This window comes from Triturus cristatus, chromosome 2_2 (genome assembly GCF_964204655.1).
Source record: "Triturus cristatus chromosome 2_2, aTriCri1.1, whole genome shotgun sequence".
Classification (NCBI taxonomy): domain Eukaryota; kingdom Metazoa; phylum Chordata; class Amphibia; order Caudata; family Salamandridae; genus Triturus; species Triturus cristatus.
Window position 1 is genome coordinate 677,795,575 of NC_140582.1, and position 15,547 is coordinate 677,811,121.

The 15,547-nt window shown below is 44.8% G+C and overlaps 1 protein-coding gene across 1 annotated transcript in view; it reads right to left on the minus strand.

The window, feature by feature from the left end:
• Positions 1 to 15,547, minus strand: part of AGA (aspartylglucosaminidase) — a 182,938-nt gene that overhangs the window by 163,169 nt on the left and 4,222 nt on the right. Inside the window, exon 2 of the mRNA XM_085641874.1 lies at positions 1,480 to 1,633. Coding sequence (XP_085498000.1) covers positions 1,480 to 1,633 — 154 coding nt within the window. The remainder of the gene's footprint in view (positions 1 to 1,479; positions 1,634 to 15,547) is intronic.

The window sequence follows — 15,547 nt, forward strand, 5'->3', positions numbered from 1 at the left end:
TTTCTCCACTCAACCCATGGCCTCCAAAAATAGAATTCAGAGTCTACCATGTATTGTACCATTCACAGGCACACATAAACCCAGCATGTCTATATATAATGTAATGTAAGAGATGGAGGATTTGTAGAGTGCTGCTTGTCCCACCGTGAGGGTATCTAGGCGCTGAGTAGGTGTGTGGTGAGGTTGGGTCCGAGTACTGGCAGTCTCAATGGTCCCGCAAGAAGGCTAATTGATAAGCCAGGTCTTTAGCTTCTTAAGAAATTCAAGAAATGAGGAGGAGGCCTTGATAAGTTGGGAGAGGTCATTACAGAATTTGGCAGCTTCGTACGAGAACAGACCCCCCGCTCTGCTTCTGTAGATGCAGGGTGTGAGTGAGAGTGATACTGAGAAAGGTTGTCTAGCAGGTTGGTTGAAGTGAAGCTGGTGATTGGGATATGCAGGTACCATGTTGTGCAGTGACTTTAACAATTATTTGAGAAGTTTGAACTGGCACACATTTGTATAAGGAGCTAGTGGAGCTCGGAGGAGTCGCGTGAGATTGGTGTTGGATGTCAAGGACACGTCTGGCGGCAGTGTTTTAGATGGTCTGATGTCTACGAAGAAGTTAGGTTAGAAAGCCAGGGTACAGTGTGTTGTTTTGGTCCAATCTGCTTGTAATTAGGGCCTGCATGACAGTATGTCTGGTGCCAAGTGGGAGCTATTTGAAGATTTTACATACCATGCGGAGGATGTGGAAGCATGCAGAGGTGACGGCTTTGACGTGGGACATTATGGTGAGGTTGGAGTCCAGAATGCGGCCTGGGTTCCTAGCGTAGTTGGTGGAGTAGGTGTGGGTCTGTGTTGAGCGGCCCACCAGGTGGAGTCCCAAGGTGAGCTCTTATTCCCAAAGATGAGCACTTCAGTTTTGTCGGTGTTGAGCCTGAAGCAGTTCTCTTTCATCCAACTGGCCATGCTTTCTTTGAAGTTTGTCTTGGAGGTGTCACTGTTGTCTGAGAAAAATGAGCAAGTGTCGTCAGCATATGAGATGCTGCTGATTCCATCCAATCTGATTATGTTAGCCGGAGAAGTCATGTACATGTTGAAAAGTGTGGGGTAGAGTGATGAATCCTGTGGGACTCGCAGATGCCGATGAGTCCATCACATTGTGTCCACGAAGGGCTTGGCAACGTGTGGGTGTGGACTTATTAGGATCATACCATATATTAACCAGCCACATGAGGTACTTCATGGTAATGATTGATCATCTGTCAAGATGGGTTGAGGTAGAACCAGTTTGTGAGCCTACTACAAGGAAAAGGATTGATTGCTTCCAGAAACGTTTTGCTAGAGAATAGATTCCAGGAGAGATCATGACTGATAATGGCGTTCAGTTTACTCCTGTATAAATGACTTCATTTTTAAACAGATGTGCCATAAAGCATGCGAGAATACCACTATTTCATCCCCAAAGTAACTGGAAGGTAGAAGAAAAGTGCTCACCCATTCATAATCATGGCATCTAAAGTCGTCTCTCCGCGTTCATCGGGGCTGCCACCAAAACCCACAGAACCATCACACTGGTCGATCTCACACTGGCCACAGCCCATCTCCACTGCATCCAGCGAAGACCCTCCGGACTGCAAGACGCTCCATGCTGAATTCAATGCAAACAGAAAAAAGCTCATATCTTGCAAGGTTACTAAATCATTGAAAATAATTAAACCAATCTTTTGGTGTTTTACAACCTACAGAATACGTTGGTGAAAAAAGTATAACACTGTCAATTAAGTTCTTGTTTCACTTTCCAGTCTTTCTAGGTACAGACCAGCAAGTGGAGAAACGGAAATGATGTAAACACAGGACTGCAACATTGATGTAGTCGATTGAAAATACACTGCACACCATTTAATAAAATATAAACTGGTTTATTTTCAATTAGAGAATGAAGGCTTTACGCAAAGACAGGCTAGAAGGAGAGCATTATTTTACCATTTCAGAACTATAGCTTAAATTAAAACAGTACATTTTTTAACAGGTTTTGGTAATAACTATGCTAAAGCACAGGCCATTTCATTTTGGATTAGACTGTCAGAGGTCTAGCACTTGGTACAACATGGTAAGAGTATATGTATCTAGGCTCCACAACATTTGGATTAGGCACCAGCATGGACACTAACATGCTGGCTATATTAGGGTTAGTCCAGTCTACAAAATTAGTGTGCAGAGAATGGAGGTGAGATGTAAGCTTTGGGCAGGTAAATAAGCAGGGAGGACATCCCTACTTTGCTCCCATGCTTAGGACCCACTGCCTGTGTCTGTAAGGTCCCAATAAATGAAAGAAGCAAGTCTAGTGGAAGAAGTCAGTGAAAACAGGACAAGGTCCTAACCGCAAAGGTCCTTCTACATTTCTGTGCTGTTGCGGACCTCCCACAACCAGACCGATACTAAATGATGGCCTTCTCCTCCATTCTACACCCAAGCAACAGAATCCTTGAGCTGGCCACCCGGATACGTGGGGCAGCTATTACCCTTTTACACTGAACTTTGATGTGCAATAGTGGGGGTCATCAGCTGTCCACCATTAAATGTTGTTGAGCGCATGTGTGGCCAGGTAGCTGTGAACCCAAGGAATGATGGACAGGTGAATATGTGCTTAGGGTCAGATCGTGAATTTATCCAGATGTAGGATCTTCTCCCTCTCTCTCCTGGTGATGGGCCATTGAAGGGGTCTTTCTCTTACTCCTGTGCTCCATAGTGGTGAATCCGTGGAGGGGCCACGTCTAATACATGGGGGTCAGGGGAGGTTGGCTGTGAGCAGTGGGGTCTGCACTGATGGTAAATGGCACTACCAGTTGATGTAGAAATCCATTTATGTGTTGAGGGTAGGAATATTAGATCTTAGCTTTTAATCACGTTACATGAGACTAGTTACCATGTGCAGCTCTCCATGCTCTTAAGGGCCTCTCCATTCAATCACTCTTTTCTACCCCTTGAAATCCCCAACTCCTGCCTCCTCCCTACAGGAAGCCATACTTGTTCTGTCAAAACACACAAATGCAGTAACTAAACATGGTGTCTCTTCGCGACTATGGTCCAGTACCTTCAGACAACTGGTGTTATAGAATGACAGCATTAAAGCATCTTCTCATGTACTCTTTTCTCACATTAGTGCTGGTAACATATTAACTTGATTAACACAATTTTTTGCCTTTGCTAAATGGCTGCTATCTTATCTAGGTGTCCAGGTGATTTATAATGCCATTATGTTACAACCATTGCTCAGCTAACAGCACTTTCCATAATACGTTACATGCACCAGTCCCAAAGTAGCCTGTCAACAGGTTTGCATGCAAGTACAACCTAGAGAGCAAAGCGAAGACGGGTGTGGTGTATTTGAGTTGAAAATAACACATCATTAAAAGACCACGTGAATTATTGCCAATCTCTGTCCAATACAAATACCCAAATCATTTCAGGAATTTACAGACTTGTCTAAAGGGTGTCCAGGGATACAAAAAATAAAGTTACAGATACACGGGGAAAGAGAGACTATGGGAGACATAAGTTACTAGGATAAAGCTGTCCTTTACAAATTACAACTAGAAGGAGACAGCACACTAAAGCATCAGTCTAGCATCACACGTGCCACTAACCTGGCTCAATGGCATTCCAAACCCCAACTTTTATACAACACCAAGTGACGTGGATTTACCCTGAATGTCAACATCATCATCAAGGAAAACATTTCCAAGAAAACAGAGACAGTCTGGTACTATCTCTCTCTAGTAAAGAAAGCAAAAATGTCCCTCCCAGAAAGACTTCAGAACTGCTGTTCCAAGTCTTCAGGCTCTCGCAGTGGGAGGGTGGCAAGAACCTGCTTAATGGTCTCCGAGGCTCCACGCTGCCTTCCCCTAACAGTATCCTACACACCCCATTACAACTCATCCTGGGCCTGAACAAACATGATCACATGCCACCATTCCTTTGGATCCCAACAAGCTCCCCTACCAGACCACGACATCTTAGAAACCAGCTGCATCATTTACAAAACAATCCTAATTAGCACGCTGCATATCTGGCTGATGAGCTAATCACCTACAGCGGCTATCGGCATACCCGTAGACAGGACGCCATCAGACTGGAGCAAAGTGTAAAAATGAAGAAAAAAAAAAATAGGTTATGTAACAAATTCCCTGTATCTATACAGGCCTTCCCAATCCTACTCCAATTTAGGAAGGAGCGGAAGACCCAAGCATCCTAGGACCAGTTTCGGGGTGTCACCCCTCTTCAGCCACGATAGCTGGAATGGCATGGTGAGCAAAAAAACGATGGATTTAGGCCCGTACTGGGGTGAATGTATGACATTGTTCTGTATTCTGTCCATCAACTGTTGTTTTTGCATTTGTTACCCCGAGTGGGACGGGTATGCTCAGACGTGAGTCCCGTGCTCTCCATGCCACTGGAATCGAGCTATCCTGGCTGAAGAGGGGTGAAACCCCGAAACCGGTCCTAGGATGCTTATTTCCAGTCCATTCACTTTAAGCTACTCTGTACTGCTCCAGTTCCAAGCTCTTGCCTGATTACATTTCTCCCCATGTTCTGCATAGGAACTTGAGATTGAATTCTTGGTCTCTTCTTAAGTTACCTCACTTCGAAAAACACGTAACATTAATGTCAAGGTGGGACTTTCAGAGTTTCTAATCCCCGTTTTAGAAGCAATTTTCCACTTCTGTTTCTGCCAACAGTAGAGTTTATAACGTTTCGTAAGTGTCTGAAAATGGTTTGTTTGCCAAGTCTTTATTTGCGTGCCCAAAAGCTATGAGTGTGGTTTGTCTATTTCCTCATCACCTCTTCCAGTTTGTTCCCACTGCTATGTTAACAGTCTGGCCTTGGAGCCATGATGTCGTAACCGTAAGAATGCTTTATAACTACATGAAAACATTTGTTAGAAATGTCCTGCTGCTCCAATAAATAAATCAATAAATAAAATAAAAGTGGTGTCCCTACATCGAACCCAACTCAGTCTATGCCTTCAGGGTGCCTATCTCATTGTTCATCTCAAGAGAGACCAAGAAATAGTTGCTCTTCTCATCCTACTATATGGGGTCCAATTCCACCGGCAGGTGGACGTGGGGCCTTGAATCTGGAATCATTTAAACCCTCTCTCTAGCACTTCCGGTTCTAGAGATATCGCAGGTTAAATCTGTGGTCAAGTGTAATGTAAAACTGACCAATTGGCAGTTAGTACTTGGTTCAAGAGTCAGCACAGTTGGTGCTTCAGTCACACAGGTAACCACGCCAACCAAATATTTTGACCACAGTCGGGCATACATGATCCGAAAGTTTAAAGTACCCTTGGGAGCTGATCTACTAATTTCATCCGCACCGCAGTTAAAAGTAAAGGTTCTGGCTGTATTCTTGAACAGTACCTTGAGTTCATTTAAACAGAAATGTCCCCAACAGGATCCTAGTGACTGGATATTGAGTGTTCAGACTATCAGGCACCCAGAAGCACTTAAATACGTATTTGGTGGAACCCTGCTTGGTGAGATTTTGGGCTCAACATTTGTTGAGGTGGCGACTTTTAAAATAGACTTGGACTATTTTTATGGATGACAACTTTTATTCAACCTTTTGGTACTAGAGCAACAGACTATGGTCCAGAATAGCATATTTGTTCCCTTTAGAAGGACTTTAGCTTTCATTGTGAACTTGAGATCTGAGCCCACTGGAGAGCCCCAAGTCAATCTAAACCAAGCTCCAGAGGATACCACTGTCCGTGGGGTATATAAAAACAAATCTATTACCTAGGGCGAAGAAGCAATAAAATATACTTGGGGTTTCTATGTAGGTTAGTATATTTTAGTTTTCATTGTAGCTTTAACTGAACTATTTAGTTATCTGTTAACAAATTATTTTGTTTCTATATCAAACACCCTCACAGACTCTGGACTAAACCTTGACTGCTTACTATCGTTTTCCTAGAAGAGTAAAATGCTTTGTGGGAGTACACTGACTGCCCAATTGAAGCGTACAAGCATTGTAGCCCTGGGACACAGATGGTACACAGCAATACCCATACTGGGTACTCCGGTCTATCATCTCTTCCTATTGTCCCAATAGATCCCTGCGTTCCGGGAATAAGCATCTGGCAGTTGTTCCCAGGATAAAAAGGTCCCGGATGGGGGACGTCGGTTTTCCTACAATGCGGCGAAATTGTGGAATCAGCTACCTAATCATATCCGTCTTGAGATTAACTACATGTCTTTTCGAGACCTTCTTAAAACCTTTCTGTTTCCTTGAATACTAGCTGTAGTTCTTGGATGGCTCTGCTCCTAGCACTAGGAGGCCTTCTGGTAGCCATGTGCTATAGACATGCAAATTCATCTTCATCATCTTAGTGCTCAGTAAACACGGACTGTTCCAGAAACGCAAAATAAGTCTCACATCAACGCTGGATATGAAATGCATGACCACATATACCTAAGAAAATGTTTGACTCCCAACGCCCACAGGAGTACAACGTGACACTGAAGATATATAGTTGGCAAAACGTTACCAAATCAGCAACCTAGCCTGCTCATCACACATCTAACAACCAACCAGTACAAGTTAGCCCTAATCATTAATACATCAAACCTATGTAAGTGGCTAGCAATACCCGAATTGAAACAAGAGGCACAGGCACAACGATAACATTTACCCTACTCAAGGGAACTAAAGAACTACATCCATGGGTACAGGAATCCATACTCCGATTACACAATGAAGATCCAGACGGGTTTAGACACATTTTCTTTCTCCCTCTAGCCAATACAGACCATTATTAAGCGGGGCTTTAAGTGGAGCAGGTACTGCCAGTGCTCGGCACTGGCAGTAATTAATAACCAACATTGAAAATGATCCCTATCATCAGGCCCTGTATTTATGATTTTTGTATAACAATTGAATACACTGATCTCCTCAACAATGTCTGCAAAAACCATTAAGGTAATCAAAGTTAGTGAAGCATTCACCATCCTATTTCACATACTTTACTTAATTTCCATGGAATATGTGCCTCCATTTCCTATGAGTATTTTGTTTTAACAGATGATTATATGGCTTTGTTTTCCCTACAACATTTGAGTCACATATAGAGCATACTAGGTGGCACAGCTCAGATTTAAGCAGTTATGGCTGAAAGTAGTGCGAGTTTCTCAAAGTGTTTCTCACTGTCATAAAAGGTGTTCACACTAGATGCTCATACAAACGTATAGCCCATATACAGAGCAAATGTCACAAGTGTGGCATTTTAAGTATGAATTTATGGAGACATGTGTTAAAGGGTACACAGCTTCCCGAATATTAACAGCACCAACAAGACAAAGCAAGGGCATGCAGAACGAGAGAGCGAAATTATAAAAATCAAAAAGGAACGAGGAGTGAAACATGAAAATGGCGGTATTAAAGAAAGATACGTGGGGCGATAGAGTGGAAGTCACTAACACAGAGAGAGAGATTGTAGAACAAGTAATGAGACTGGAATAATGGTAGTAGTTACTTATTTCTCTGATACGGAATACAAATTGCTTTAGAAATGGGATTTCTGGTTGGCTAGGGCAAACGCCATAGCCAGGCAGAAACCACCACTCTATTCAGGGCAAGGGAGTTACACACCAAAGATAACCCCTGCTCCCCCCCTTGGTAGCTTGGCACGAGCAGTCAGGCTTATCCCAGAGGCAGTGTGTAAAGCGTGTGCGCAACACACTCACACAGCAGCGACACATTAGGCACACCCCAAAAGAAACTCCACACAAGGTTATATAAAACAATAGCCTTTGTAGTACTCATGAAACACATTAGAATGCAATAACATACATACACTGTGCCACCTGGTACTAGGTATTACTTTACAGGGGATTATATACATAACAGGGCCAATCGGGCCACTGTCAGAACCCTTAGAACACACAAGTAGGGAAAATAAAAACAATCAGTACCTACTAGCAATATTGCACTTAGCACATTGTGATGCAAAACATACTCAGCAACAGTGCACCATAGTGAACACATCTCATGAGGCATGAACATGGAGCCACCTAACAGTAACCAGCACCATCAGCAGTGGTGCACACATTAGGGAAAAGCATTAGGCAGAAAATCACATCAACATGGTTACTAGAGTACACCCTCATAAGCTACACACATTATAAATGTCCCATGCTCCCCTCAGGCATTAATCTCAACCATGGTACTAAGCTTGGCCCACCAGATGCATTATCATCAGGGCACCTTAGTACCCTTTCTGTGGGGCCCCACCTATGACAACAAGTACGTCATGCCCCCAATCAGGACACACTCATGTGGGGGCCCTGTCCTGGGCTCACACCGCAATGCCCTCTACTCCAAAGCAAGGGCTCTGCCACTTGCATGTCCCTTCATGAGGCTTCCACTACACACGTGCTCGCATGCTCTGTGAAGGGCAGTAATCACCTTCCAGCAAGCCCCTTGGCTGCCGATGCAGCCGAAACAGTGCTCCCACCACTCGAAAAAGGGGGGGGCGCTCTGCACTTAAAGGAAATATCGGCGCGGTCCCTCACCGGGCCTCCTACCGGTACCGCTACTTCGTCTTTCTGGCCAGAGGCTCCGTCTCCACTTAGGGCCAGTTCACTTGTTGAGGACCAGCCTCTCCCTCTACCAGGAGGGGGAAGGCGGGAAGTTGAGAAATTGGAGCCCACTGGCCTCCAGCACAGGCTCACTGCTGGCCCGGCTCACCACAACCGCAGGAACTACGCAGGGTTCTCCCTCTCCTTATGGGAGCCCCGCCCACAGTCAGGCATCTGGTGCCTGGCTTCCTGCCTCGCCGATTCTCAGAGCGAAGTCTCCGTTGCTCCCTCTACTCAGGCCCAGGTAACAGAAGGAAAAACGCCTACCATGCGCTTTCAGCAATGCAAAGTCTCCGTTGCTCTTTTCCTCTGGAGGGAGGCGACCCCGCCCACAGTCAGGCTTTGCTCCTGCGTGTCTTCCGCCCTCAGGCACCTGCATACAGAGCGAAGTCTCCGCAATACCTCGACCCTCTCAGCAGCTTCAGAAGCTGCGGGCCCGATCCACAGAAGTAGAGCGCACACCCTGCGCTTGTATCAACCACAGGTCAAGAGGAAAATCGAAGCACCCAGCATTCGATACTGCGGTGGAGCCAGTCTCCCTGAATTGGGGCTGAATGTAAAAGTGCTCCCCACGCGCTGTGGCAACGCAAGCCCAGGCCACAGGGCTCAACACACAGGACTCCCACAGCGCTCTCAGGCCAGGTCCCAGGCAATGAACAAAGCACATCGCTCGGTCCAGAGTCCCACAAGGCGCCCGGTCCAAACCAGTTCTGGGGGCACTCCAACATTTGTTTATCGTGCACAATAGTCCCCACTGACAGAGTAGATCCTGGCCCCAGACACACCACAGGGGGGCAGAGCCGGCATAGTACAAGGCAGGCACAGACCTATTCAGGGTCAGGGACTACTCCTTACTCCTACTCCAAATGTAGATCTGCCTAGTCAGCCTAGCGCTGACTCACCCAGCCCCTCTGGAGCCACTGCACCTCCCCCGCCCGTCACTCCAGGGCCACACATACAATACACATCAGGCAGACACAAAGACACATAGCACACAGAAATGCCCACTTCTAAAAGTGGCATTTATAAAATAGTGATAATAAATCTGCGCACACCATTATGCAGCATTTATTACCACTATTCCAAACATATCCTCTCTACTCCTCTCAGGTCAGGAATTACCACTGAAGCACATATCAGGGAATCACCAATGCATTCCTATGAGAGGGCAGCCTCACAGTAGTAAGAAACTAACTGGCACATGCATCAACAAAGACTTTTGCGATTCCTTAATTGCGATTTTTAAGGAATCGCAATTAAGGAATTGCAAAAGCCTATGCATGTAGTAATCGCTATAAAAATAGCGATTCCTACAAATTCCTTAATTGCGACTCGCAAATTGCGAGCCGCAATTAAGGAATGCCGTCCCAATCATTCCTATGGGCCTCCAGGCCCATAGGAATGATTTGGAGATTGCATGAGCAAATTGCGAGTACCAGTAGGTACTCGCAAATTGCTCATGCAATTTCAAGGGTGCAAGGGTGTCAAAATGACACCCTATTGCACCCCTGAAATTGATCTGTGCACATATGTTGCACACACACATGCTCTAAGGGCATGTGTGTGCGCAACATGAAACTTTGAAAAATGCACAAAAGTGCATTTTTCAAAGTTTTTGCAAATTACCATGAAGTTCAACTTCATGGTAATTTGCTCCCCCTATTAGCGAAATCGCTAATATTTTAACTTTAATGCATTGCATTTAAGGAATCTCAATTTGGGATTCCTTAAATGCAATCGCAATTTAAGGAATCGCTATTTAGAGATTCCTTAAATTGCGATTTTTGCATTTGGGATGATGCATCCCAAATGCAAAAATACCGGTCGCAAAGGGGCAGATTCTGCTAATCTGCCCGTTTGCGACCAGTTTTCTCGTTGATGCATGTGGCCCTAAAATGGCTGTTTGTCACTACCAGGACATGCCACACAGTTAAGGCACATGTCCTACCTTTTACCTACATTGCACCCTGCCCATGGGGCTAGCTAGGGCCTACCTTATGGGCAACTTATATGTAGATAATGGGGAGTCACAGACGTGGCACCCACTTTATGTGCCACGTCACGGGGCAGTTAACTACACGCGCAAGGCCCTACTATGTTAGGGGCCTGAGACAGGTTTGAAAGGCTACTTTGGTGGGTGGCGCAATCAGCGCTGCAAGCCCACCAGAAGCATTCAATTTACTTGCCCTGGGTATCTGAGATATCACTTTACAAGGGACTGATAGGTAAATTAAATATGCCAAACAGGTGTAGACCAATCTTACCATGTTTTACCATAGAGAGCACATGCACTATACACTGGACAGCAGTTATAAAGTGCCCAAAGTCCTACAACCACCAACACCAGGTCAGAACAAATACCAGGAGGCAGGCAAAAAGTGCAGGGATGACACTGCAAAAAGGGCCAAGGCCAACAGATACATTAACAGAGAACAAAGACAGAGGTTCCAAAATACTAAGCATTTAATGGCCTTGTAGAAAGAAATGACGTTTTCCAGTAAGAGTGCTTGTAATCACACCTTATCCATTAGGTCAAACACCTAAATAAACAATGAAATAGTCAGCCTGCAAGACAACTCTGTGAATAAAATGCTCATTGATAAAACAAGCAAGTTAGGTACACAAATCCATATAAAGAAAATGTATATTCCACTACCAATATTGATAGGTGCTTTACATATAAAGATGTTTTATCAATATAGAATGCAATTATGAAACCTGTATGTCTTGTACGGAGGTCGAGGTCTCAACAATTACATGCAGCAGGTTATTACCAAGGCCTTTGCTGCTTCGGGTAATGTTTTACCTTCATTTTTAGATCTCGCCTAAGCCATCCCATGCACTGCTCTGGCGAGACATTTAGTGTGTGGGCTTTTAAAACCCGACCACAGCTTTTTGGGTGGCATAGAGCGTGCGGTTACGCGCACAATGACGAGCAGAGGCGCCATCTGGCTTTCCTCTCTCGTCATGGTGCGCACACATAGCATAGCTCGCGGCACCCTTACAGCGCGCTATCACTTTCGCGGCCGCTCACTTTCATTTTCTTACCGCGGCCGCATCGCTTTCATTCAGTTTCGTACCGCGACTGTAGCATGCAGCGGCGTGCAAGTCTGTATTTTCCACCCCATTGCTCGTTTTCTCCATCTCTTTCACATGCTGGTTTATTTTTCTGTTCTTTTCATTATGTTTGAGCGGGCTGGATTTTGTTAAGCTAGAATGTTTTTCTGTTGTTAAACTTTGATTTGAAACGGCACAGCTGCCTCCGCGGTGCAGCTGCAGCGCCCCACTGTCCTGCCCACATGTTTTATGGGTGCATCCTACAGCTGATCACGGCCTTTGCCCTACAATCGGTTGCGATGTGCTCTTCCTCCAAAATACCAGAATTGCATAGTCCCGTTAGCACAGCGCGAGCTAGCCTGCAGCCTTCATTATGTGTGAGTGGGATGGATTTTGTTACGCTTTAATGTTTTTCTGTTGTTAACTTTGATTTGGAATGGCACCACTGCCTCGGTGGTGCAGCCTCAGCACCCCACTGTCCCGCCAACATGTTTTATGGATGAATCCTACAGCTGATCACGGCCATTGCCCTGCAATCAGTTGCGATGTGGTCCTCCCCCAAAATACCAGAACTGCATAGTCCCGTCCATACAGCACCTTGGCAGTACCTTCGATCGCACCCACCGGCTCATATTTCTGGCAACTGCAGCCAGATCAATGCCAACAGTAACAGCAGCCACAAACCCATTTCACCAACAACATGCAGCTTTTTAAGACCAAGGGCAACAAGCCCAAATATGTGCATGACAAAAGGGGCATAGCATAACACCAAAGCCCAGCGCCACAGCCAGGCGGTTTCCATTCTGTTTTGAAATGCTGTGAGCAGCATTCATATATGGAAGAGAAGGTGAAAACAGACTCCATAAAAAGAGAAACTCTTTACTAGTGGGGCTTTCTTTGTAATCAGAGAAAGCATATGGGGGTTCTGAGGTTTACTGATCAGCACTTCCTCTGTGTCTCATATACAGCATGGACCGGCCTACGTACAGGCTGCAGGGCCGAAACAGGAGGGTTTACTGCTCAGCACTTACCTCTGTCTCGCCGCACACAGAGCTATGCTACTGCTGGAGGGCCCAGGCCAAGCCCAACTGAAAACGTGTTATCGTGCATCTCGCCTTCGCCCAGCCTGCTGCTCCCCTTCTCGGCTCACCAGTTCTCCTTCCCTTCCCTCCCCTCCTCTTTCTGGTTCATTTGACCCTTTCCCTCTTATACACTAAATCCCTCGCCACCTTTCTGTCACCAAGTTCTCCTTTGATTGTTTTCTCCCCTCCTTGCTGCCTCATTTTAGTCCCATCTTCTTTGTCTCTCTCACTTCCTCACTTTTCTCACCCAGTTTCTCTCTCCTCACTTCTAGCTTCTAATCGTCTTGGCTCCTTCGCTCTCTGCCCCCACAGCCTCCATCTTGCTCCTCTCGTCCGTGCAAGCCCCTTCAATAAAGGCTTCAAACCTGTTTGGACCTGTGAAGCAAACATTACACTAGGGTTTGTCTTCTGGGAGGCAAGCTGGACAAAACCGAGCCAGCATGCTGCAGACTGATCCAATCAGCATTAGTGCTGTGTCGTCCTTCCGACAGGTAGGCCAAGCTGCACAAGAGCTGTACTCAGGTGACTGGGAGTTGTGTTCGATTGAATAAACTGGGTCTGTTTCGCAAGAACCATGGACTCTGTCGGAGAATTGAGCCTTAAGAGCTAATAGGTTTTAGCAGAATTTTGTCAGCTTCCCGAGAGCTTTACCAGAATAGTTTTTTTTGCAGTTTTATATAGCGGAACTCAACCCGAAGGTATTGGAGCACTTTATATAAGCACCAGTAACAACACCAAAAGACACATTCATTTTTGTTAGACACAGGGCATTAAGTCATTTTCCTAAAATTACATGATGATTAAGCCGACGCCGAGACTCGAAGTGTGCATCTCTGGCCCTTACGCCACATCCTCTAATGAAAGTTAAAAGGTTACCCATGATATCCCAGAGGCAGGGTCGGATTGAGATCACAATTAGGTCTGGGCACTCCCAAAACAAGCATTTGCAGTGCAATAGGTCTTGAGTTACTGAAAGTTTATGCTATTAACGTTGATAATAGTAATGCAATACCAATAGCTCATATTTTCAGGAATGCGAGACCTATTGCATTGCAAATGCTTATTAAGTCTTGTCTACTAGACAGAGCAAGTGGTTTGTTGGCATAAAGACCGATTGCCAGCTTACAGTGGGCTTAGAGCCCGCCTACTGTTGGTTTTACTGTCACCCTCATTTGCTTGCATTTCATTTGTTAACTTGTGTGGGCTTTCATTCCTCTTTTTGTGCTTGTCCCTCCCCGGGATCCTGGACATATTACTCGTGTCCTTCCACGGCTTGCTTTTCAAGCACTACTTTTTTCTTTTTAACTCAGAACTCCATGAGAGTGCATGTATTTTCAGCTGTCTCCCTCATGTACTTTTCTCCCCTGGCCATACTCCAGTTTGTTCTCTGTCACCCATGTGCTTGTCCAAAGTGTACCTCTTCGCTGTGTTGCTTTCTCGCCCGTGCTTTTCCCCACCCACTCCACGTTGTTCACTCTCACCTATTGCTTCTCCCACCGGTCCTCCATGTTGCTTCCATCCCTGTCCCTCTCCATGCTGCTTCTGATAAAGCATGATTTAAAAAATCCCAATACACAATACATATTGATTGAAGGCAAGAAAAGTTGAAAGTGCACTTTGCTTATATTAGACACAGTGACACATGAAACTGAGAGCGTAGTAGAAGTACCGTAAAAGCGTGCTTTAAAAAGTGAGATGAAGAAAACACACAAAGTAATACGAATACATATAAACGAAGTTGAACTAATACATTTCTTAAGTACATGTTGCTTATTAACATCTACTGATGAAATTGTGATATTAAGTGAAGCGGCCTTGTGTTTATGCTTTCTGTTAGAAGGCACCATTTAGAAAAGTCGGTGCAAAAACGTGTAAAATTAGATACGATCTTGAAACTTTAAATAACAATACTAGAGATTTTAACATTAATGAAAAGTATAAAACAAATTTTGTGATGTGAATTTAGAAAATTATACACTTATATTAACGTTGAGATAAACTGTGGTAATAGGGTATTTCTAACATAAGCTATTTTCATGTAATAATGTTTGATGAGAGTTCTAAATATTCTCTCTATTTTAATTGATTTAATTACATTATACTTGATGATGATCTGGAGTTTATTTTATTTAAAATGTGTAACCCTAGCTTAAAGGCTCTTTCGAAAATGCTTTTTCTCCAGTGCTAACCTTTCTCCCTGACTTTGCACAATATCCCATTTACAACTAGTGAAATGTTGCTATATTTGTCCTGTACATGTCCCAATCTCTAGCAACTCAAAAAGATGTTGACGGAATGCTGAGCATGGTCAAACATTCACCCCCATTTACAAATCTGGGTTAAATCCATCATTTTTAGCTCACCATACCATTTGGACCCAACCATATGCAAATCAGTCTTGACCCTGCTCCCCAAGGAACCAGTCCAGCCTGAACTGCCAAGCCAGGCCCTCCTTGGGCTGGGAACAAGCATTGTGGGACCGGTTTCAGGGTATCACCCCATATCAGGCAGGCTAGCTTGAATCCAGTGGCACACTCTGGGCATACCATTACCACTTAGGGTGATTATAGCAACACAAAAAGATGATGGACGGAATGCTGAACATTGTCTGTCAAACATTCAACCCCAGTCACAGATCTGGGTTATATCGATCGTTTTTTTGCTCACCATGCCACCTCAGTTTGGACTGCAGGGTTTATACTGATGTTAGGCCTATGTGGACTTCCAAATCTCTTGTTTTTTTTCATGGCCAGCACAGAAAAGTATCTCACTGTTGCAAGT